At 40.0% G+C, this 25,667-nt stretch overlaps 1 protein-coding gene and 1 non-coding gene across 3 annotated transcripts; one reads left to right on the forward strand and one right to left on the reverse strand.

Moving 5' to 3' along the window:
• The first annotated feature begins 138 nt into the window (after window positions 1-138).
• TUBD1 (tubulin delta 1) lies at window positions 139-25,561 on the forward strand. 2 transcript variants are annotated; one of them, XM_075994414.1, is made up of 9 exons: window positions 139-317; window positions 1,179-1,394; window positions 3,593-3,740; window positions 5,204-5,420; window positions 6,173-6,404; window positions 10,304-10,468; window positions 19,992-20,132; window positions 22,958-23,141; window positions 24,781-25,561. In XM_075994414.1, exons 2-9 carry the CDS (start codon window positions 1,223-1,225, stop codon window positions 24,881-24,883), a joined length of 1,362 nt encoding a protein of 453 aa, XP_075850529.1. In that variant the 5' UTR covers window positions 139-317; window positions 1,179-1,222; the 3' UTR covers window positions 24,884-25,561. The 2 variants fall into 2 exon arrangements, with proteins under 2 accessions (XP_075850529.1, XP_075850528.1); XM_075994413.1 differs by having other exon boundaries at window positions 139-333; window positions 24,781-25,560.
• Window positions 24,582-24,688, reverse strand: LOC142862241 (U6 spliceosomal RNA). Its single transcript, XR_012913317.1, has one exon. It is a non-coding gene; the product is annotated as a U6 spliceosomal RNA (small nuclear RNA).
• Window positions 25,562-25,667: the final 106 nt, after the last annotated feature.

Here is a 25,667-nt window from a genome sequence, read left to right on the forward strand (position 1 = left end):
CAGGGTCCAGGTACTGGCAGAAACATGCGCAAAACACCAGCCGAAGCCAGTCCTGGAGACTGGAGCATGCGCCTTGTCAGCTAAAGCTTTTGGTAGACAGTGAGCATGCGTACCATATCTGAAGTTGATAAATTGAAATTGAACATGCGTAATTAACCTTTCTGAATAGGAAAAAAAATACACAACAAAACTGTTCGTTTGTGGAACATGCGCATTCGTTCTCAGATCTTTAGTGTTGAAAGTGAGCATGCGCATAGCGAGAGGGCGGGTCGTCTGAAGTTTGAAAGGGACAGAAGCGGCTGGTTCGGGGGCTGTCTGTGAGTGGGGTTAATGGTGAGCTCTTGGGGTTAAGGGAGAATTCATTCCTGGGGCCGATGGGGATAGTGAGAGTCTTGGCTTTGCCGTTTACTAGTTTGGTGGCCTTGTGAAAGTCGCATAACCTTCCAGAGCCTCAGTTTCCTTATCTGTATGATGAGGATAATACCTACTTTGCGGTAGGTACAAGTACATTTACATTTACAAGTACAATGTCTGGCTCACAACCCACTGCTCGTTTCCAGTGCTGCACAGACCGGATTTGAAGTCTTTATCAAACATTGTCTCTTTTCGTTGTTAAAAATAATGAAGACCTGTTTTAATATGTCATCTGGTTGTCTTTCTCCAAGCACCATTTTTCTTTCTGTTGTACCTGACCTAAACACAGTCTTTCTAGTAAGTCTTTTTAAAGTTACCAGCTAGAAAGGTGATTGGTGGAGAGAGTAAGTCATTATTTAGAAGAGAGACAATTAAAGTTAATTGAATGTATGACTGTTGAGCTCACTTCTGTGTGTCTGTGTGTGTGAAGTGTGGTACTACTAATTCCTTCAACCAGCATTCATTTTGTTTTGTTTTAAATGCTTAAATGTTTTGTTTGGGAAAATGTGAGTATAAATCAGATTTTGGAAACTACTGAGTTGTGTATGAATGGGTTTGGGTATGGTCAATCGCAAATCCCAAAACCATAGAACAAGAGAAGAACTTGAATAACTGGCTCTGTAGACAATATAGCTGTTTCATTAACATTATATACAAGGCATTCTAAAATTATTTTTATTGATGTATAATTAACATAGATGACATTTTATTTATTTTTATTAGTAATTTAGTGGTTCTCAAAGCCTATATTTTGTCTATTACAGGTTGTTCACTTTTTCGAGGAAATAGGCCTAGATTGTGGCTCAGCATGTCAATAGTGACAGTGCAGCTTGGTCAGTGTGGCAATCAGATTGGTTTTGAAGTGTTTGATACCTTATTCAGTGACTCACACAGCTCCCAGGGACTCTGCTCTAAGAGAGAGAATGAAGCATATCAAGCATCTTGCAAAGAAAGATTCTTCAGTGAGGAGGAAAATGGAGGTATGTGTGGTCTGCAGGCCTCTCCTTTACTCTGACTTAGCCTACCTCTTCAAAGCCAGGCCTTCCACGTGGTATTTGAACCCCATCCCTTTCCATTTCACTAGGGAATCACTTTGCCCTTGACCGTTTGTTTCTGTGTTAACAGTCTTTGCTTCTCCAGTGGCATCTTTCCCTCAGCACATGTGCATGCTCCCATCTCACCAATCTAAAACCAACCAGACAAAACTTATCTCTTGGCTGTAGCTTTCTTCTTCCTTCTTATCTCTTTGCCTTCTTATCTAAGATTCTCAAAGGAGAACCCTGCTTAACCAACTCTAATCCTGTTTCTGCCCCTCATCACCACTGAAGCTGCTCTGAGAAAAGTTTCCAATGACCTTCTAATTTACCGAATCCAGCTGCTGTTTTTCTGTTCTTTTCTACTTTTTTTGTTTTTGTTTTTGTTTTCCTTATGAGATGGGCGATATGATATGTTGTCCAACCTGTGGCTATTCGTGGGCCTCAGCTTCCTGAGTAGCTGGGACTACAGGTAAGTGCCACTGTGCCCAGCTTGTTTTTTTCCTCTTTTTTTTTTTTTTTTTTTTTTTTTTTTTGAGACAGAGTCTCACTTTGCTGCCCAGGCAAGAGAGAGTGCCGCAGGGTCAGCCTAGCTCACAGCAACCTCAAACTCCTGGACTCAAGCGATCCTCCTGCCTCAGCCTCCCGAGTAGCTGGGACTACAGGCATGTGCCACCATGCCCGGCTAATTTTTTCTATATATATAGTTGGCTAATTTCTTTCTATTTATAGTAGAGACGGGGTCTCGCTCTCGCTCAGGCTGGTTTCGAACTTCTGACCTTGAGCAATCCGCCCACCTCGACCTCCCAGAGAGCTGGGATTTTTTTTTTTTTCCTCTTAATTCGCTTAATTTCTCAACTGGATTGGGTAACTGATAACATTAACTATAAAATTCCCTCCTTGAAACTTCTCCTTAGTCTCTGTACTTCTCTTCCCCAGTGGTTGTATCTCAAGCTTTCCTATGTCCTCACTTGTATAGTTTTCTCTGGGCAATGTCAATCACTCTCATAATTAGGTTCATTTTTTTACACCAGTAACTCTCGAACTCCTCACCTCAAGCGATCGTCCTGCCTTGGCCTCCCAGAGTGCTAGGATTATAGGCATGAGCCACCAAGCCTGGCCTACACGATGACTCTCAAACCTAGCCCAGCCTCTCTTCTAAGCTTTAGACAAATTATGGGACACTTCCACCTGCACCTCCCATGTGAGCCTCAAACTCAACATCTTTATGCCCAAGACATTCATTATCTTTCCTTTAGAACTTACACTTTTACTGCACATATACCATCAAACATCACAGTCTGCTTATTTGACTTCCTGTAAATCTCTTGAAACAGTTTTCCCTTTTCCACCCTCACTGATATTGCCTTAGTTCTGGCTCTTGTCCTCTCTTATCTGGACTGTTTCAAGACACTCCTGCATTTCCCTGCCTACAGGCTTATGTCCATCACATCCGTCCCACACCACTCTATTAAAAAAAGACATCAGACTATTCTTCCCCTGCTTGAAAATTTTCAGTGGCTGATTATTGCCTAAAAGATAAAGTTTAAGCTTTTTAACATTGCCTGCAAGGATTTCCAAGATCTGAGCCCTGCCCAGTTTCCATCTCCATCCATGACTTCTACCCCCTCCTTCTCTTTCCTCAGCTGCAATAATTCTGAGCTAATTTGAGCTATATACGGTATTTTGTACCTCTGAATATGATGCACCTTTGGTGTGGGTTCCTTGTGGGTTGTATCATGTCATACAGTGTTAAATGTTGATGTGTTTTATCTCTCCCACTAGTCCTCCTGGGGCTGGTTTGATGTTGGTTTGATCTCTGTATTGCCAGTGCACATAGTACATGGCACATTGTAAGCACACAACGGATGCTTTTTTGTTTTTGTTTTTTCCAACAGATGTTTGTAGATCGGACCCAAGTGATCATTTTAGCCCACACTGATTCTTCCTGCTTAACAGAACGCTGGGCTTCATGAACTTCTGCATATACCCGCTGCTGCCCACCTGGATTTCCCAGCAGTCTAACAGATCTTTCTATCCCCAACCCCTGGGGTTTTTTTTCTAGACCTACAATTTGATGCTCTGAGTTGCCCAAATAAGATGTATGAAATTATTTTTTTCTTTTGAATTTTTTCACTCTCTAGTTCCAATTGCCCGGGCTATACTGGTTGACATGGAACCTAAAGTTATCAATCAAACACTGTCAAAGGCTGCCCAGTCTGGCCGATGGAAATATGGTCAGCATGCATACTTCTGTCAAAAACAAGGTTCTGGAAATAACTGGGCATATGGGTAAGAATAATTCCTCATGGTTTTCAGTTTAGTTACAGCTACATAGTAGATTAATAGACAGTGAAGTTACAACTGCATAGTTCATATACCAAGCACATAATCTTGAAATTGTTTTAAAATTTAGAATTAGACTTCATCTAGAAGAAATGCTCATTCTGTCTTCTTCACTGTCATGCTGCAAAGTAACTTCTTATCAACACAATATCCATATCTGGCAAGTGTTCCAGTTACAGGAAATAAAACAGGCAGTGTTTCTCAAACTGTGCTGTACATTAGAATTTCCTGGGGTTCTTTGGAAAGTCGTGATGCCTAGAGCTCACTTCCAGAGATTCTGATTTAATTGGTTTGGGGTAAAGCCCAGATGTTGAGAATTTTCAAAGCTCCCCAGGTGACTCTAATGTGCAGCAAAGTTTGAGAACCACTGCTTGAGGACCACTGTTATGAATATTGAATGTTATGTTGTACTGTAAACTTGTACAACTACCTGGTAATTGAAAGCTCCAGCTAAAGGGATGGTCCATAAAAAAGAGCTTTTGGCCGGGCGTTGTGGCTCACGCCTGTAATCCTAGCTCTTGGGAGGCCGAGGCGGGCGGATTGCTCAAGGTCAGGAGTTCAAAACCAGCCTGAGCAAGAGCGAGACCCCGTCTCTACTAAAAATAGAAAGAAATTAATTGGCCAACTGATATATATATAAAAAATTAGCCGGGCATGGTGGCGCATGCCTGTAGTCCCAGCTACTCGGGAGGCTGAGGCAGAAGGATCGCTCGAGCCCAGGAGTTTGAGGTTGCTGTGAGCTAGGCTGACGCCACGGCACTCACTCTAGCCTGGACAACAAAGTGAGACTCTGTCTCAAAAAAAAAAAAAAAAAAAAAAAAAAAAAGAGCTTTTGAGGGGAGGGGAGGGTTGAAGAGAAGTTGGTTAATGGATACAAAAGTATAGTTAGATAGAAGGAATAAGTTCTAGTATTCAATAGTACAGTAGGAAAATTATAGTTAATAATTTACTATGTATTTCAAAATAGCTAGAAAAGAATTGTAATATTCTCAACATAAAGAAATGTTTAGGTGGCATATATCCTAATTATCCTGATGTGATCATTACACATTGTATACATGTATCAAAACATCACATGTACCCCCAAAATATGTACGACTATGATATATCAATAAAAAATACAAAAAATAATGAAGTGTATAATCAACCAAAAAAAAAAAAAACCCAGATAAACAAAAAGTAACTTTCTGTGCCTTGTAAATTCAATCTCCTAGTCCTATTTATCATTTAAATATATTTAACTTGTATATTTAAAACTTTGTCAGTCAGGGTACCTGTATCTTTCATGAGAGTTAGTTCACTTACATAGTTTTGGAAAAAACCTTTCTATCCTGTATCTTTTTCTCTGCATTGTGTCTCTCTGGTTAAATTGAAAGGTGTTTGTATTTGTCTCTTTCGCTATTGCATAGTTACTCTGTTCATGGACCCAGGCATGAAGAATCTATAATGAACATAATCCAGAAAGAAGTGGAGAAATGTGACTCTCTGAGTGGTTTTTTTATTATAATGAGTATGGCTGGGGGCACGGGATCCGGGATAGGAGCCTTTGTTACACAGAATTTACAAGACCAGTACGCACACTCTTTGAAAATGAATCAGATTATATGGCCTTATGGAACTGGTGAGGTATGAACATATTAACTGAAAATGTGTTTTGGGGGTGGGGCTGAAAAAGAAAAGAAAAGAAAATGTTATGTTCTGTGTTCTTTGCAATTGAAATAAATGTGGGTAAAAGATTGATCTCACCCGGGTCTTCTTTGGGAAGAAGCTTCAGGAGTGATTATAACATTTGGTACTTTCCTGAGCAATTCATTTAACTTTGCTTAAACTTCTCCAAACAAATGAGATGTCCTTCTTTTTAAAAATTTTAAAGAAAATGATTTTGCTGCTTCTCTCAGGAACCCTTTCCTTAGAATGCCCCTCTGGCTACAGTCTGTAAAGCAGGGACCTTGACCTCATGTTGCAGTTCATGGTGCCATTGCCAACCTTCAGATAATTTTCATTTCTTTCCATTGGGAAAAACTGTCTATATAAGCCAATTCCTATTGATCAGCCTAGTTGGAGAAACAAAACAGAGGTGAGCCAAGTCACTATAGGAAACGACATAGGAAGCAATAATAGTAATAGTCAATGTTTGTTGTGCTCTTACTATGTACAAGGCAGTGTTCTTAGTGCGTTACTTGCATTATATCCTTAATCCGTATAACTCTAGGAGGCCATTACAAATGAGGAAACTGAGGCGTAGAGAGATTAAATAGCTTGCCCAAGGTCTTATAGCTAGAAAGTGACAGAGGCAGGATTTGAACCCAGGCAGGATGCCATTAGAATCTACCACTGTTCTCTCTTCTTTTTCTTATTTCTGACCTTTCCCTCTGCAGGTTATTGTTCAGAACTACAACTCCATTTTGACGCTTTCTCACCTGTACCGATCTTCAGATGCGCTGCTTGTTCATGAGAATGATGCTGTCCATAAGATATGTGCGAAACTGATGAATATCAAGCAGATCTCCTTTAGCGATATCAATCAAGTCCTCGCACATCAGCTGGGAAGTGTGTTCCAGCCTGTTTACTCTGCGGAAGGCTCATTTCACTACAGAAGAAATCCACTAGGTATTTTTCTCCCTGCATGTTGTTTGTAGGAAAGCCTTATGTTCTGAAAGCCTCAAAAATTATTCTTCACTGTCTTCCTTCCCACTGCCTGATGATACCCTCAGTCTCCCTCATCTGAAAAACCTTCCTTTGGACCTGCTTAGCTCTCTGAACTGTCTTACTGAAAAGTTTTGAGAACTTGCTAAATTTCTCAAAAGAGTGGTAGATACCCACTGCCTCTATCCTTTAAGATTCTTTCTCTTATTTTTTTATAGCAACTTTATTGAGATACAATTCACCCATTTAAAGTACACAATGGAGTGGGCCATGTGGCTCCCGCCTGTAATCCTAGCACTCTGGGAGGCCGAGGCAGGCGGATTGCTCGAGGTCAGGAGTTCGAAATCAGCCTGAGCAGGAACGAGGCCCCGTCTCTACTATAAATAGAAAGAAATTAATTGGCCAACTAATATATATAGAAAAACTTAGCCGGGTATGGTGGCGCATCCCTGTAGTCCCAGCTACTCGGGAGGCTGAGGCAGAAGGATCACTTGAGCCCAGGAGTTTGAGGTTGCTGTGAGCTAGGCTGATACCACGGCACTCACTCTAGCCCAGGCAACAAAGTGAAACTCTGTCTCAAAATAAATAAATAAAGTACACAATGCAGGCTGAGGACAGTGGTGCAGGCCTATAATCCTAGCACTCCTGGAGGATGAGGCAGGAGGATCGCTTGAACTCAGGAGTTCAAGACCAGCCTGAGAAAGAGTGAGAACCCCATCTCTACTAAAAACAGAAAAATTTGCCAGTGCGCACATGTAGTGCCAGCTACTCAGAAGGCTGGAGCAGGAGGATGGCTTGAGCCCAGGAGTTTGAGGTTGCAGTGAGCTATGAGGATGCCACTACACTTTGCAAAAGAGCAAGACTCTGTCTCAAAAATAAATAAATAAAGTGTACAATTCAGTGTTTTTTAGCATATTCACAAAGTCATACAACCATCATATTCATCACTCCATAAAGAAACCCTGTACCTATTAGCAGCTACTTCTCATTTTCCCCCCAATTTCCCCAGTCCTAGATTACCACCAATCTTTCTGTCTCTATAGATTTGCCTATTCTGGACATTTCATGTAAATGGAATCATATGATATCTGGCCTTTTGTGATTGGCTTCTTTCACTTAGCACTATGTTTTTAAGGCTCACCCAGGTTGCAGCATGTATTCATTCCTTCGTATGGCCAAATAATATTCAATTGTGTGGATATATCACATTTTGTTTATCCATTTACCAGTTAATGGACATTTAAGCCTTTATGAACAATGCTGCTGTTAACATTAGTGTTCAAATTTTTGTAGGGACCTATGTTTTCATTTTCTAGGAGTGGAATTGCTGGATCATGTGGTAATGCTATGTTTAATCATTTCAGAGCTGCCAGACTCTAGTCTCCAAATCCAGTACTTCTCTTAGCTTGAATATCTGGCTGCATTTCATGTTTGACAGCTCTCTCCTTGAACTTCCTTCCTCAGCCTGTCAGCTTGAGGACTTCACTGTCCTCCTTCTCCCTCCCTAATTGCTCTGTCTTGTATTTCCTAACCATTTTTACTTTCTTCAGCCCCCAGGGGCTGCATGCATTACCCATCATTCTTTCTTCAGCTCTTATTCTTCAAGTGGCACTCTATCAGTTTAAATCATCTATCTACAAAGGAGATCTTAACCTTTACCCCTATTCCTAATTTCTTTCCCAAAAGTTGCATCTTCAGCCTGAGAAAGCTGATTAAGAAAACAAAACAAAAAAGCTAGCCTATTCTAGTTTTCTCAGTTGCCTTCTTCTTCAAATTTAGGATGTTCTGAATATATTCATTACTTTTTTCCTGCCTTTTCTCCCCCTCCCCCAATCTAAACCAGTTACTCCTCTTCCTCAATTCCCTGTTCCTATTACCCATGTTTCTCCCCCATCCACTTATCTTATCTGTATGCTTAGACCTGTTGGTGCCATCTCTGCCATCTGTCTGCATTCTTCTCCCACTGCCCTATCTCTCTGACATAGGTTCAGGGTCTCAGTATCTCTCAATTAATCTCGTCATACTGTCCCAGAATACAAAGCAAACCAAAGCAAATTAGCTTGTCTGTTCTCTCTCTTTTTTTTTTTTCTGCATAAAAACAGAAGCTTAGGCCTGGTGGAGCTCACGCCTACACCTGTAATCCTAGCACTCTGGGAGGCCAACGGCAGGTGGATTACTCAAGGTCAGGAGTTCGAAACCAGCCTGATCAAGAGCGAGACCCTGTCTCTACTATAAATAGAAAGAAATTAAGTGGCCAACAAATACATATATAGAAAAAATTAGCCAGGCATGGTGGCGCATGCCTGTAGTCCCAGCTACTCGGGAGGCTGAGGCAGCAGGATTGCTTGAGCCCAGGAGTTTGAGGTTGCTGTGAGCTAGGCTGACGCCACAGCACTCACTCTAGCCTGAGCAACAAAGTGAGACTCTGTCTCAAAAAAAAAAAAAAAAAACAGAAGCTTACATCTACACGGATATTCCTTTCTTACGATGGTCTTTTTTTTTTTTTTTTTTTTTTTTTGAGACAGGGTCTCACTCTGTTGCCTGGGCTAGAGTAGAGTGGCATGATCATTGTGATCATAGCTCACTGCAATCTCAAACTCCTATGCTCAAGCAATCCTCCTGCCTCAGCTATCCAAGTAGCTGCGACTACAGGCTCACATTACCATGCTCAGCTAAATTTTTAATTTTTTGTAAAGACAAGAGCTCACTATGTTGCCCAGGCTGGTCTAGAACTCTAGGCCTCAAGTGATCCTCCTGTCTTGGCCTCCCAAACTGCTGGGATTATAGGTATGAGCCACCACTCCTCACCCTTAAGGTGGTCTTAATCCTACTTTCCTTCCTGTTGCCTGCCTCTTCCCCCTCCAGTGCATCTCACACACTGGCTCCAAATGAGCCTCCCAAAACACAGCCCTAATCTTTAGGCTCGATTATGCTTAATGTACAGTTTATGCATTACCTGCCATATTTGTCAGAATTTTTTTAGCCTGGCATTCCCTGCCTTCATTATGCCCTGAACTCTAACTTTCTAGCTTTATTTCCTGCTGCCTTCTCTGCCTGGATCCCCATCTATATTTTTCATCCTCCTATGTTTACTATCTTTCTTCAATGTGGTACTTTCCTGCCCTAGTCCCTTTGCTTAGTATTCCCTCCTTATAAATTGCTTACTTCCTTTTGTATATATAAATCAAGTGATCCTCCCACCTCAGCCTCCCGAAGTGCTAGGATTATAGGCATGAGCCATCACTCCTGGCCTCTCCTTAATTCTATTTCATTGTAAATACAAGTTTCTAATGATAATTGTAAATTCTATTATAATGAAATTTCAATTCAATTACAATGAAATTCTATTTCATTGTAAATACAAGTTTCTAATGATATTCCTCTCTTAAGGAATTACTAATCCTGTTTTCTTTCCAAGTAGGGTTTCATGTTAACAGGTTTTGATTATCATTGAACCAGATAAAATAAATGAAAGATCCAAGGAAAATTCCTAAAGGAATATTTAGTGAACACAGAATGACAAGAAAAGCATGTCAGCTCTCATGTTTACTTTTTTTTCCTGAGGTTTAGCTAAATATTTCATTCACATTTCCAATTACTCAGCTTCTAAATTCTTCTTTCCTTTTTGGCAAAGTATCTTTTCTCACCCATGCTAAAATGGGAGCTAAAATGAAGCAAAGATATGGTCTGTAATAGACATTGTCTCTGAAATTTTATTTATATTTTAAAGTTTAAGCAATTCTGCCTTTAGAGGAGAAAAAACATTTGGCCCAGAAAAGCTTTAAATCATGGTTTTGTATATAGAACAATAGCAACAGCGTGGAATAAAAATATTTAGTTCAGATCTTTTTTTTTCTTTATAGGAGACTTAATGGAGAATTTAGTTCCTCATCCTGAATTCAAGATGTTGAGTCTTCGTAACATTCCTCAAATGTCTGAGAATTCACTGGCATACAGCACGTTTACTTGGGCTGGCCTCCTCAAGCATTTAAGACAGATGCTCATTTCTAATGCAAAGATGGAAGAAGGTAAAGGGTATTTTTAAAATATGCAGCCCACAAGCAGGGAAAAATGCCTGTCCTGGAGCTCTCAATATAAACTGGCTTGGACCAGTTGAAATAATGGTCCCTTCTTCTGGTCTGGGAGGCTCCTGTAGAAATTCAGCAGGACATCCCAGGAGGGCTTCTTAATCACTTCACAGTTTTATTACCAAAAAGTATTTCAGATGAATGCCATATTTTTAAAATTATTTTAATCAAAGTAATATAAAAACATAGGTTTACAGATCAAGTAGGCAAAACTCACTTAAGGGTATATTTGAATCCACACATTGCACAGTATGTAAATTATATCTCAGTTTTAAAAAAAAGAAAAGTCAAATACTGTGCAGTATGAATTTATAACAAGGGAAACAGCAATGTCCTGTCTACATTTCCCCATTGCGCAGTGGAAAATACTTTCAACATTTTTAGCTGTTTCTCCTGGAATTTGCCTCCATATTTCTAAATTTCTTGCTGATGTTGTTGTTTGATTTTCCACTTTTAGATATTATCCATTGCATTCCCAGTGTGAACATTGAGGATTAAATAGTTTTATACCCCCTCTACACACACAATCACAAACACACACATGTATTCTCCCTCACATTCATCTCTCTCCTTTCTCCCAATGTAGTTGTAACATACTTTGGGGTTAGATGAATTTTCAGTGTTTGTATGACTTTTGCTATATAAATATTATTCACAGGAGAGCTATGTACTGTGTACGCAGATTGCTTTTTATTTCATGTACAACTATTTTTTTCCTCCTAGAGTTAACAATTATATTTATTTGATCAATATTCTCTACACTTCTCACTAATTTTTTTGTTTTCTTGAGACAGAGTCTTGCTCTGTCACCCTGGCTAGAGTGCAGTTGCTTCATCATAGCACACTGCAACCCCAAACTCCTGGGCTCAAGCAATCCTCCTGCCTCAGCCTCCCAAGGAATTGGGACTACAGGCATGCGCCACCACGCCTGGCTAATTTTTCCTATTTTTTTGTAGAAATGGGGTCTCGCTCTTGCTCAGGCTGGTCGTGAACTCGTGACCTCAAGTGATCTTCCTGCCTCAGCCTCTCAGAGTGCTAGGATTACAGGCGTGAACCACCATGCCAGATCCCTATCACTAATTTATCCTGAAACTTCTCTGTAAAAAATAATTCCTTCTCAGCATGTTCAAACCCACCAGGTTTTTTGTTATCTGCTTGGATATATCCTTCTAGAAGTCCTTCATACTCCTGTTCCAGTCTGGCTGATTGCTTTTCAAGCTTGAGGAGCCACCTATACTGGCACTTCTGTTTGCCTCATCCTGTAGAATATCCCGTTTCTTAGATTTCAAATCTTCCACTTTCTTGGTTTCTTCCCTCATATTGCTGTACCAAACATCTTCCAGGAGCTTCCTAAGAAAGAATACAGGGAAGGTAGAAATTTTGAAGCTATGAATGTCATTATTCTGCCTTTTTATTTGAATGATAGTTTGGCCAGGAATAGGATTCTAGGTTGGGAATCATTTTGAAAGCAATGCTTTATGATATTCCAGCTTGCAGTGCTGCTATTGAGAAATCCCATGTCATTCTGGTTTCTTTTTTTCTTTTCCTTTTTTTGAGACGAGGTATTTCTCTGTCTTTCTGGTTAGAGTGCAATGGCATCATCATAGCTCACTGCCACCTCAGACTTTTGGGCTAAGGTGATCCTCCTGCCTCAGCCTCTGGAGTAGCTGGTGGGACTACAGGCGTGAGCCATCATGGATGGCCATCATTCTGATTTCTATCTATTTTGTTCTCTCTTGAAGCTTTTAGGACTTTCTCTTTATCTCAAGCATTCTGAAAGTCCTTGATGTAGGTCTTTTGTTTATCTTGGTAGAATATAAGTTTTATGAGGCCAGAGATTTTTATCTGTTTTGTTTACTATTGTATCTTTGGAGCCTGGAACAGTGGCCCAACACATAGTAAATGCTCAACAATTACTTCTTTTTTTTTTTTTTTTGAGACAGAGTCTCACTTTGTTGCCCAGGCTAGAGTGAGTGCCATGGCGTCAGTCTAGCTCACAGCAACCTCAAACTCCTGGGCTCAAGCGATCCTCCTGCCTCAGCTTCCGAGTAGCTGGGACTACAGGCACGCGCCACCATGCCCGGCTAATTTTTTGTATATATATTAGTTGGCCAATTAATTTCTTTCTATTTATAGTAGAGATGGGGTCTCGCTTTTGCTCAGGCTGGTTTGGAACTCCTGACCTCGAGTGATCCGCCCGCGTTGGCTAGAGAGCTAGGATTACAGGCATGAGCCACCGCGCCCGGCCTCAACAATTACTTCTTAAGTGAGTTACTCTGGAAACTGAATGGATCCTCATGGACATTGCAGTCTCTTGTGGATTTCATAGTTAGGTGATGTGCCTGGCCATTTTATTGGTGGACTCCCAAATATTAATATCATATTTGGCATACCTTACCTCTTGATTAGTTACTTCCCCCACTCTGGTCTCTTTCCTGAAGACATGATAAGCCTGGCTGCCATTTTCAGAGCTGGACAGGGAAGACATGGATTGTTTCCTTTCCCTGTGAAAGCTTCCACTTGGTGACCTGGTTTTCCATAAGGTTTCCTGCAGGGCTGTCTCTGAAGCTAGAGCCTCACAGAGTTAGCCTTTCCAGAGCAGAAACTTCCTTCCAGGATAGAGAGGGGCATTCTCTCTGTTGTGGGGAGTGGGAAAAGGGTCTGGGCTCTCACTGCTTCTCATACAGCTTTTTAACTAATCTTCCTGTTTTTTTCTGCTTTTATTTATTTTTTTATTTATGTATGTATATATGTCTGACTTGCTCTGTCACCCAGGCTGAAGCCCAGTGGCATGATCATAGCTCACTGCAGCCTCGAACTCCTGGCTGCTCAAGCAATCCTCCCATATCCTCCTGAGTAGCTGGAACTACAAGTCTGAACTGCCACAGCTAGCTAATTAAAAAAATTTTTTTAAGTGATGGAGTCTCACTGTGTTGCCCAGGCTGATTTCAAACTCATGGCCTCAAGTGATTCTCCCACCTCAGCCTCCTGAGTAGCTGGGATTATAAGTGTGAGCCACTGCGCCCAACTTGTTTCTGCTTTTAGAAGTGCCTGGGTATTGAATTTATTTGCTTTTAAACAGTTACTTAACTTGTCTGTTGTCCAACTATACAGCTTTTCTTTGCCCGTATCTTACCAAGAAGATCATTCTGGGGTATCCATTCATAGAGATGAGTATTGTTTCCTAATGTGGCTGGTTTCTTCCCTCCATATCGCCATAAAACCTATGGAAGATGACGCTTTAATTTTGCAAGTGAAATAAATGATTACAAAAAAAAAAAGGTATAACTTTTTGCTTGGCTGGGATGATAACTCTCTTTTTTAACACATTGACTGCCACACTAGAAAATTTTTTTTCCTTGGGGCCATGGTGTTTTATTACCCAAATATAATAAAAACTTCAAAAACAAAATGATCCTAATTTAAAAAAAAAAAAAAGTGCCTGGCCTACTTCAAGGACTTCAACTGTGGCAGATGTTTTAGCTTTATCTGGTTGCTCAATCAGTAGCCAGTGGTTCATTTGCTTTCTAGCTTCTAAAACTTTGTTGAACTTTATCACTTGTTCTCCTTTTTTTCTTATTTATGCCTTTTAAGAAATTCCTTTATTGTCTTAGGGGGATTTGGAGAGAGAGTGGCAGTAAACGGTATGTTCAGTCTGTCATGTTTAATTGGAAATCACTACTCTATTATTTTAGTAGCATATATTATACCGCAAGTTAAAATAACTTAGGTTTCGATAGTGCAAAAGTAGATTTTCTCAATATTTACTTGTAATATTTTATTGATTGTAGATTATAATGCCAGAGGCTTAGAGATAAGCAGAAAGTTCACATCTTAAAGTAGTGCCTCCCAAATTTTTTGGCCACAGTACCTGTTTTTCTAGAAATACCTGTTAATATCTTAAGGAACACAGTGTTCCTTAGGGTAGTGTGAGACACGCTGCTCCAAGCTCTCTTAGGTCAATAAACCACAGTTTGCTTAGTTATTTTCTCATGTAGGACTTCAGGGAATCAGTATTTTTTCACAGTTATGGAGTCTGAATTTATAAATGTTTTCATGTATATATGAATAAATATATTTATGCCATAAACTAGATTAAAGGATTTTATACCTGTTCATGTTATCAGGCTGTTCTATATAAAGATAGACCCCATTTCTGTCACCATCAGCAATGTAACATGTTCCAGCAACAGGGGGAATGAGTGATCCAAGAAGGAGCAAGGCAGAAGTTAATCTTTTATCATCTAGCTTTGGAAATCACACGCTGCCATTTCTGTAATATCCTTTTGGTTATTAAGGTCAGCCCTATCTTATGTGGGAGCATGTTGCCCAAGGGCCTGGAAGGGGTCATCTTGGAAGCTGACTACCTGCCCTCTGCCATCTGTCCCTAATGAATCTTGTCCTTCCACATGCAGAATATACTCATCCCCTCCCAAGGCCCCAAAGTTACATCCTGTAGCCAGTATCTTCTCATCTAAAAGTGGTCTAGATTTATAGTCCTCAATTGAGATTTCTTAACTATAGCCCTGTGAGTACAGTTCCTTGCCTCCTATACAGACTCTGGTAGAACAGGCCTGGGATAAAGAAGGGAGAAAATGAGAGGCACACACGAGTGATTAGTTCATAACAATGTAGCAGAACATACATGCTGACAGTTTCTTGATAAAAATGTAAGGCATGAGAATAATGTTCTATGACTTTTGGCTTGGCCTTCTGAGACCAGCTAAAAAATAATTGTACTTCTCTATTTATTATTACATTTATTTAAAACATTTTAAATGTTTTATTTCACAAATTGATTTATTTTTGCTAGTTTGGGTTACTTTATGTATGTGAAAACTAGAGAGGGTTAGAGGAGTTTTCATAGTTTTCACTTGATCTCTCTGGTTTCAGTATAGTACCCTGCCCTTAATTCTGCCTGGTATTTCCCTCACCAGATACCCTTAATCATATCCTCTCTAGAAAATAAGTTCCGTTTTCTGCTAGAGTATGGGAGTCACCAGTCACCGTGGTTTATAGACAAGTTTAGCAACATTCCTTAAGCAGGAGTCAAAGGTAGATGTGCTCTACATGATTGCAAAGCCAGCTTAAGAGCCAGTGGCTTTTAGCTTTTTTAAGGATTCCTTTAAGGAATGCTGCATCATCAATGTTCTGTGGGCACAGAGAACAATAATGTATGAAAAAATACTGGTACCATTAATGTAGAGTTGAAAGTGATTGCCACTGAATGATAAAACATTTTAGGAAAACCTTAACCAATTAATTTTGTTAAATTTTTCCTTTTATTTTATTTATTTTTTGAGACAGAGTCTTGCTTTGTTGCCTGGGCTAGAGTGAGTGCCTTGGCGTCAGCCTCACTCACAGCAACCTCAAACTCCTGGGCTCAAGCAATCCTCCTGCCTCAGCCTCCCGAGTAGCTGGGACTACAGGCACGCGCCACCATGCCCAGCTAATTTTTTCTATATATTTTAAGTTGGCCAATTAATTTCTTCCATTTATTTATAGTACAGACGGGGTCTTGCTCTTGCTAAGGCTGGTTTCGAACTCCTGACCTTGAGCAATCCTCCTGCCTCGGCCTCCCAGAGTGCTAGAAATTTTTCCTTTTACATATGCTCAGGAATGATATATGATTTTATTTTATTTTATTTTATTTATTTATTTTTTGAGACAGAGTCTGGCTTTGTTGCCCAGGCTAGAGTGAGTGCTGTGGTGTCAGCCTAGCTTACAGCAACCTCAAACTCCTGGGCTCAGGCAATCCTCCTGCCTCAGCCTCCTGAGTAGCTGGGACTACAGGCATGTGCCACCATGCCCAGCTAATTTTTTCTATATATATATTAGTTGGCCAATTAATTTCTTTCTATTTATAGTAGAGACAGGGTCTCGCTCTTGCTCAGGCTGGTTTCGAACTCCTGATCTGGAGCAATCTGCCCACCTCGGCCTCCCAGAGTGCTAGGATTACAGGCGTGAGCCACCACGCCCGGCCAATATATGATTTAAAAAATCTGAACCTAATTTACTTTAAAAGAACTTTTTCAGTAAATATCAAATTTAAAAATTCTAAGAAATAAGTAATTTTATGACATAATTTAATAAACTTTTTTCCCTTTAATCAATGGTATCTTAGAGGGAATACAATGTTATATTTATATATCCCTTTTTGTTACATGGATTGCAAATATTTTTATCTATCATTTTTGTCTTTTTTGTATAGCATCTTTTACCCTATGGAATTTTACATTTTTATGTGAGCAAACTTGTAAATCTTCCTTTGCAGATTTTGAGCCTTGTTTACCCTAAAGATATAAAAATGTTCTCCAATATTTTCCAGTATTTTCAATAGTTTTATGTGCACTTTTTTTGGGAGACAGAGTCTTACTCTGTCACCTACGCTAGAATGCATGCAGTGGCATCATCATAGCTCACTACCATCTCAAACTCCTGGGCTCAAGCAATCCTCCTACAGGTGCATGCTACTGCATCTGGCTTATTTTTCTATTTTTTGTAGAAACTGGGTCTTGCTCTTGTTCAGGCTGGTCTTGAACTCCTGACCTCAAGCATTCCTCCCTCCTTGGCCTCCCAGAGTGCTAGGATTACAGGCATGAGCCACCTTGCCTGGCCAATAGGTTTATATTTAAAACTGAAATATTCATATAGGAATAACATTTATCGGGTATCGGGCAAGTGGGAGGGGGGAGGAAAGGATGGGTATATACAAACACCATGAGTGAGATGTGCAACGTTTGGGGGATGGTCATGCTTGAAGCTCCAACTCCAGGGGGGAAGGGGACATGAGCAATATACATAACCTTAACATTTGTACCCCCATAATATGCTGAAATTAAAAAAAATAAAAATAAATACATCTGAAATATTAAACCATCCTGAATTTATCTTTATTTTTGACAATGCTTTTTTTTTTTCTTTTTCTTTTTTTTGAGACAGAGTCTCACTCTGTTGCTTAGGCTAGAGTGCCATGGTGTCAGACTAGCTCATAGTAACCTCAAACTCCTGGCCTTAAGCAATCCTTCTGCCTCAGCCTCCCGAGTAGCTGGGATTACAGGTATGCCACCATGCCCAGCTAATTTTTTCTATATATATTTTTAGTTGGCCAATTAATTTCTTTCTATTTTTAGTGGAGATGAGACAGGCTCTTGCTCAGGCTGGTTTCAAACTCCTGACCTTCAGAGATCCTACCGCCTTGGCCTCCCAGAGTGCTAGGATTACAGGCGTGAGCCACCACACCTGGCATTGACAATGCTTTTTTTTAAACTTTTTCCCATTTTTAATTTTATTTGCTTAACTTTCTTTTTTTTTTCTATTTTTAGACATCAGTGTTTCAGGAGCCCATCTTTGGATTGGCATATTCATTCTTTTTTTTTTTTTTTTGAAACTGTTCAGATAGAGTTGATTATACTTATCTTTTACTTCTGAGTAATATGGTAATAAATTATCTAACAAGTACTACTTTGATAGCATATACATTTTTTAATAGCTTTACTGGTATATAATTTAAATACCATATACTACACCTATGGTAAGAATACAATTCAATAATTTTTTAAATAAATTTACACAATTGTGCAACAATTACCACAATCCAGTTTTAGAACATTTCTATGACCCCAAATGTTCTATCATCCCTCCTGTCTGTTTGCAGTCAATTCCATTTTTATTCCTAGCTCCAAACAACCACTGATATGCTTTCTGTCTGTGTAGATTTGACTATTTTGTGTCTGACTTCTTTCACTTAACCTAATGTTTTTGAGGTCCATCCACGTAGTATATATCAGTAGTTTGGTCCTTTGTATTGCTCATTGGTATCCCATTGAATGGATATACCACATTATTACAGCTAGGAGGATTGCTTGAGGCCAGGAATTTGAGACCAGCCTGGGCAACATAATGAGATCCCATTTCTACAAAAAAAAATTGAAAAATTAGTTGGTTGTGGTGGCATGCACCTGTATTCCAGCTACTTGGGAGGCTGAGTCAGGAGGATCACTTGACCCCAGGAGTTTGAAGTTACAGTGAACTATGATGACGCCATTACACTCTAGCCCAGGCAATAGAGTGAGACCCTGTCTCAAAAAACAAAAAGCTTTTTTAAAATACTTCCATTTGACTAGTCAATTTTTTGTTTTAGAGACAGAGTCTCACTCTGTTGCCCTGGCTGGAACACAGTGGCTATTCACAGACAAGATCACACTGTAGCCTGCAGCTCCTAGGCTTAAGCAATCCTCCTGCCTCAACCTTCCAAGTAGCTGGGACTACAGTGGCATGCCACCACACCTAGCTGACTAGTCGATTTTCAATCTGATTTTTGTTTTGTTTCTACATCCCTTAATATTTTGTTGTGTGACTTGTTTGAGGTATATACAGGCCAAGCACTGAGGCTCATGCCTGTAATCCCAGCACTTTAAAAAAGCGTATAGGCCGGGCGCGGTGGCTCACGCCTGTAATCCTAGCACTCTGGGAGGCCGAGGCGGAAGGATTGCTCCAGGTCAGGAGTTCAAAACCAGCCTGAGCAAGAGCGAGACCCCGTCTCTACTAAAAATAGAAAGAAATTAATTGGACAACTAAAAATATATATACAAAAAAAAATTAGCTGGGCATGGTGGCGCATGCCTGTAGTCCCAGCTACTTGGGAGGCTGAGACAGGAGGATCGCCTGAGCCCAGGAGTTTGAGGTTGCTGTGAGCTAGGCTGACTGACGCTATGGCACTCACTCTAGCCTGAGCAACAAAGTGAGACTCTGTCTCAAAAAAAAAAAAAAGCATATACAGTGAGGTTTACCCTTTTATTAGGTGTATGAATTTTGACAAACTAATACAATGTATAACCACCACCACAATTGAGGTAGAGTATTTCTCCTATCCCCCAGATTTCTCTCATACCTCTTTGTAGGCAATCTTTCCTTCCACCCCATATAAACTACAGGAATTTTGTTCTTATAGTTTTGCCTTATATAAAATGTCCTATAAATGGAATCATACATTATGTAATCTTTTCAGTCTAGCTTGTTTCACTTAGCATAATGCTTTTGAGACTTGTCAATGTTGTTGCATTTATCAGTAGTTCCCTTTTATTGCTGAGTTGAATTCCCTCATATGTACCTATCACTATCTTTTGATATTCAATGATGAATATTTTGTGCCTTTCTCAGAATTGAGTAGTTTGAATCACTTTAGGTCAACCAAGTTAGAATGTTTAAACTTTTACAGGAAAAATCAACTTTCATGTATCAAATAAAAATTTATGAGCCAGAGCTGGGTATGGTGTGGCTCACACCTTTAATCCCAGTAACTCGGGAGGCTTGACACCAGGAATTTTAGACTATCCTGGGCAAAATAGTGAGACCCTACCTCAAATAAAGGTTATGTAAAATACACATACCATAAGACATCTTTCTCCTTCTTGTTCAAAGTCATTTATAAAATCTCTTGCTTTATTTTTTCTTTGTGTAGGTATTGACTGGCAAGTACGACCTCCTTTATCAGGACTTCCTCCTGTTGCTAAAATGCCTGTCAACAAGGAGCTTCATTTCAACACTTCCATTGCTAACTTGGTCATCCTTCGTGGGAAAGATGTGCACAGCGCGGATCTCGGTAAGAAGTTAAGGTGAAAATTAAGATGTACGTTTTGCACATGGATGTGGTATGTCATATACATAGTTCTTTAAAGTCCCTGTATTTAATCTTTTTTTCCCCCATCTCCAATGCTAATGGAAGGGCCCTGTATTTAATCTTAGAGAAAGGAAAATAATAACTATGTGCTTTAGTGGCAAAATGTAATCATTATATCGGTTAGTATGTGCCTGACACCAAAACAGAAGTGGTTTAAACAAGATAAAAGTTTTATTCTTTCTTCCAAACATCTGGTCTCTCTGTCATCCTTACCATGTGGCTTCCTCCTTATAGTTCAAGATACCTGCTTGAGCTTCAGCCATCAAATCACATAGGAATAAGCAAAGAGGGGCACATCACACTTGCATTTCTATCCCATTTACTGGGACTAAGTTCTGTGCCACATCTAGCTGTGGGCATGGCAGTGAGTGCGGTTAAAATTTGGGGATTCTGGCCCGGCGCTGTGGCTCACGCCTGTAATCCTAGCTCTTGGGAGGCCGAGGCGGGCGGATTGCTCAAGGTCAGGAGTTCAAAACCAGCCTGAGCAAGAGCGAGACCCCGTCTCTACTATAAATAGAAAGAAATTAATTGGCCAACTGATATATATATAAAAAATTAGCCGGGCATGGTGGCGCATGCCTGTAGTCCCAGCTACCCGGGAGGCTGAGGCAGAAGGATCACTGGAGCCCAGGAGTTTGAGGTTGCTGTGAGCTAGGCTGACGCCATGGCACTCACTCTAGCCTGGACAACAAAGCGAGACTCTGTCTCAAAAAAAAAAAAAAAAAAAAAAAAAAAAAAAAATTTGGGGATTCTGTTACTAAGGAAGGAAAACAGGAATTAATCACTAGTCAACCAGTGGTCTCGAGGGGTAGCATTTTGTTACAATTTTTTTCAGGAAGTTGAAAGAGCAGTGATTCTTTGGGAAGGGGTGGGAGTGAATGTATTTGGGCTGGGGGGGAAGCAGGAGAAGAAAATGGGAGCGTGAGTGAGTGTGCATGTGTCTAAAATTCACTATTTGCCCCACCTGTACCTAACAAGGAGCAGGTGATAGATGTATTTTGCTCATGACTGCAGTGTGCATGTATTTTTTTTCCTCCTCTGTGTTTTCTAAACTTACACTAAAAGGATTCATCAAATCATCTTGTTCAGATGTCTCAGGATTGTATTTCTTTTGCTTACCCTGTACTCTTGGGTTCTATAGTATTTCTATAATTATGTAACAAGAATAGTGTTGCGGCCGGGCGCGGTGGCTCACGCCTGTAATCCTAGCTCTCTGGGAGGCCGAGGCGGGCGGATTGCTCGAGGTCGGGAGTTCAAAACCAGCCTGAGCAAGAGCGAGACCCCGTCTCTACTATAAATAGAAAGAAACTAATTGGCCAACTAATATATATAGAAAAAATTAGCCGGGCATGGTGGCGCATGCCTGTAGTCCCAGCTACTTGGGAGGCTGAGACAGAAGGATCGCTTGAGCCCAGGAGTCTGAGGTTGCTGTGAGCTAGGCTGACACCACAGCACTCACTCTAGCCTAGGCAACAAAGTGAGACTCTGTCTCAAAAAAAAAAAAAAAAAAAAAAAAGAATAGTGTTGCACTGTAATCTATCATTAGAGCTATATGTATGGACAATTTTGATCAGTTTTTTAAGAAATGTATCCTGTTTGCAAAGGCACAATAAAGTTGCATCTTATAGACTATATAGGCAATAAAGCTAACAATAAACCTTATTTAACACACACAAAAAAGAAAAAGAGCAGTAATTCTTACTGGCTTTGCTTTTTTGGGTCAGAGATCTAGGTTCATTTTATTGTCATTTGATGACTTTATTAGTATCGCATTTGCTACTTTGTTTTGTGTGTTTTTTTGAATAGAGATGCAGGGCAGTGTCTCACTATGTTGCCCAGGCTGGTCTTAAACTCCTGGCCTCAAGTGATCCCATAGACTCAGCCTCCCAAGGTTCTGGGATTATAGGTGTGAGCCTCTGTGCCTGGTCACATTTGCTATTTCTTGGTGTGGTATAAAGAAAACCAAACAATATACTCCCTGTAATATCCCTTAGACAAAGAACTAATAATAATTTAAAATAGATCTCTTTGGTCAGGTGCAGTGGCTCACGCCTATAATCTCAGTAACTGCGGAAGCTGAGGCAGAGGGATTGCTTGAGGCCAGGAGTTCAAGACCAGCCTGAGCAAGAGCGAGACCCTGTCTCTATTAAAAATAGAAAAAATTTGCTGGGCATGGTGGTGCTCTCCTGTAGTCCCAGCTACTCGAGAGACTGAGACAGGAGATACCATGGCACTCTAGCCCAGCCAACAGAGTGAGACTCCGTCTCAAAAAAAATCGGCTGGGCGCGGTGGCTCATGCCTGTAATCCTAGCACTTTGGGAGGCCAAGGTGGGCAGATTGTTCGAGGTCAGGAGTTCAAAACCAGCCTGAGCAAGAGCGAGACCCCCGTCTCTACTATAAATAGAAAGAAATTAATTGGCCAACTAATATATATAGAAAAAATTAGCCAGGCATGATGGCACGTGCCTGTAGTCCCAGCTACTCGAGATGCTGAGGCAGTAGGATTGCTTAAGCTCAGGAGTTTGAGGTTGTTGTGAGCTAGGCTGACACCACAGCACTCACTCTAGCCTGGGCAACAAAGTGAGACTCTGTCTCAAAAAAAAAAAAAAAGAAAGAAAGAAAGAAAGAAAAGAAAAAAAATGTGAAATAAAAGATTTCTGATGAAAAGATAAGAAAATATCCATTTATTAGTTTTCACAATTACTAATTCATACTATAAAGAATGACTCCTGTTGTTTTCGCTCTAGAGGGATTTAAAGATCCAGCTCTCTATACCTCCTGGTTACAGCCTGTTGATGCTTTCAATGTGTGGAAAACCCAGCGAGCCTTTAGCAAATATGAGAAGTCCGCATCGTTGGTCAGCAACAGCCAGTTCTTAGTAAAACCACTCAATATGATTGTGGGCAAAGCGTGGAATATGTTTGCTTCAAAGTAAGTAAAGAATAAATCTACATCCTAGCACTCTGGGAGGCCGAGGCGGGCGGATTGCTTGAGGTCAGGAGTTCGAAACCAGCCTGAGCAAGAGCAAGACCCCGTCTCTACTATAAATAGAAAGAAATTAATTGGCCAACTAATATATATAGAAAAAATTAGCCGGGTATGGTGGCGCATGCCTGTAGTCCCAGCTACTCGGGAGGCTGAGGCAGGAGGACTGCTTGAGCCCAGGAGTTTGAGGTTGCTGTGAGCTAGGCTGACGCCATGGCACTCACTCTAGCCTGGGCAACAAGTGAGACCCTGTCTCAAAAAAAAAAAAAAAAAAAAAGAATAAATCTACAAAGCTTTCCAACCTTAGGCAGATTATATAGTGTTAAAGCATGAGGTAGGATCTAGAATAAAAAATCACCACTTAGTAGGTGTGAAGCCTTGGGCATGTGGCTTCAGGCTTCATCATCTCTGCAATGGGTCCTGAGAAAATTTGTGGTGAGGAATTATATGACATAATCATGTAAAACACCTAGTACAATGCCTGGCTAGTAAACGCTCAAAAATAGTTTGACATTATTACTATTATATGTCTATTATGTTGTTGACTAAATGAATAGTTTCTCAGCCACATGAAATTAAAGTAGAAATTTCATTATATGGCAGGGACAATAAGATAGTTTTCAAAACTAAGATCCTCAGGAAAGTAAAAGAGATCCTGATCTTCCTCAGTAAGATATACGGTAAATTAAACTGTTTGATACTAAGAAAAGTCCACTTGATACAAAGAAATGTTTTAGCAGGTTTCTTGACCACAATTACTTAATGTCAAAGCAAAGTTCCTCAAATCACTGAACTAGGTCTCTACTTTGATTAGTTACAATTCCCAATAGCCCAGCTGTCCTGCATGTGGCTGTTACTCTCTTCCCACTCTCTTTACATGGTAGTAGCCATTATAATGTCAATTGAATTCATGTCTGCCCTTGATATTCTTTATAGACATGATTTCCCCTGCCTCAGAGCATTTTCGGGGATGAGAGGGATTGAGAAGACCACCCTGGCATAACTACAGATTAAATGTCTGAAAAGCACCTGGGAGGCTTCACCATATTCCTAGAACTGGATTGATGTGTTTTCTAGCTTCAAGCTTTAGATGAAACTTTCCAGGCACTTTTTAGAGTTTATATTGAACCTAGTCATCTCCTGTAAGGTGTTATATATGTGCTGGGTGGACAACCACATCTGAACGTGCTTCTTTTTCCTGTGTGCCTCTTGTCACTCTCTTGGACACTAAAAAAACAAGGAGTTTGACATAAATTCTGAAAGCTCACTAAGTTTGGAGTAAAAAAATGTAGCAAATGTAAGACTTCTAAGAGATTCTGTGATCTTCAAATGTTCATGAACTAGAAAAGGTCTATTCATTGTTTGTTTTTTTTTTTTGTTTTGTTTTTAAAAATGGAACGCTTCACGAATTTGCGTGTCATCCTTGCGCAGGGGCCATGCTAATCTTCTCTGTATCGTTCCAATTTTAGTATATGTGCTGCCGAAGCGAGCACCATTGTTTGTTTTTAAGAGTTATTCATTGGCCTGACATTTTTTATTTTACATTTTCTGTTTGTGGTTTTTTTGTTTGTGTTTTTTTTACCAGAGCCTACCTTCATCAGTACACAAAATTTGGAATTGAAGAAGAGGACTTCTTGGACAGTTTCACATTGTTAGAGCAGGTTGTTGCCAGTTACTATAACCTCTGATCTTGAGCAAAGGAAAAGAGTATCTTGAAGCATAAAATATCTTCAATACTACTTTAAGAGGTTTTCAGAGTCTTAGCTGTTAAAGTAACAAAGTAGAATGCTGAGTCCATTCTGTATAGTATACCCAGAGAAAAGGAAGATATCTTTAAAAATGAAGAATAGCATGTTTTCAGTGAAAACATCTACTTGGTATTTCATTTGTAAGAAAAAAATTGGTGCTTCAATAAAGAACTTTGGAAACATTTTACTGAGATGTTGGAACTCTGGAACTAAGAACAGGGAATATTCTGTTTATCTTTATGTTCCTAAATCTTTCCACTTTACTCCAAAAAGGATTCACTAAATACAAACTAAACTTTCATAGCACAATTTTAGGCTAAGAAATTGTAATTCTGTAGAGATGCTTTGAACCACAAGAGGGAGATGTTGTCAAATGCTACAGAATGAATATTGTCTAACAGGGTAAGAGTTTCCACTCTAAGCAGCTATTTAAAAATAAATGTCAGGATTTTAGTAAGAAATGCTTATGCATAAATAAAAAATAAGTAAATATGTACCTCGCTTTTTTAAAACTCTGAGTATGAGAAAATTGGATCACATTTTGTTTTAGATCTCGGAATGCCAGAGCAAAAGTTGATTTTATTAAACTATTGCTTTAAAATTGCTTATAGAGGCCAGGTGCAGTTGCACCTATAATCCCAGCCACTCTGGAGCCTCAGGCAGGAGGATCTCTTGAGCTCAGGAGTTCAGCTTGGGAAACGTAGTGAGACCCTCCCTCCCCGTC

The sequence above is a fragment of the Microcebus murinus genome, chromosome 18, assembly GCF_040939455.1.
Source record: "Microcebus murinus isolate Inina chromosome 18, M.murinus_Inina_mat1.0, whole genome shotgun sequence".
Classification (NCBI taxonomy): Eukaryota; Metazoa; Chordata; class Mammalia; order Primates; family Cheirogaleidae; genus Microcebus; species Microcebus murinus.

Excerpts from the sequence above, each read along its gene's own strand:
- TUBD1 (XM_075994414.1), top strand. The coding sequence starts at position 1,223 with ATGTCAATAGTGACAGTGCAGCTTGGTCAGTGTGGCAATCAGATTGGT. Across the intron at positions 10,469-19,991 it reads TAATGCAAAGATGGAAGAAG|GTATTGACTGGCAAGTACGA; the intron begins GTAAAGGGTATT and ends TTCTTTGTGTAG. Across the intron at positions 23,142-24,780 it reads TGGAATATGTTTGCTTCAAA|AGCCTACCTTCATCAGTACA; the intron begins GTAAGTAAAGAA and ends TTTTTTTACCAG.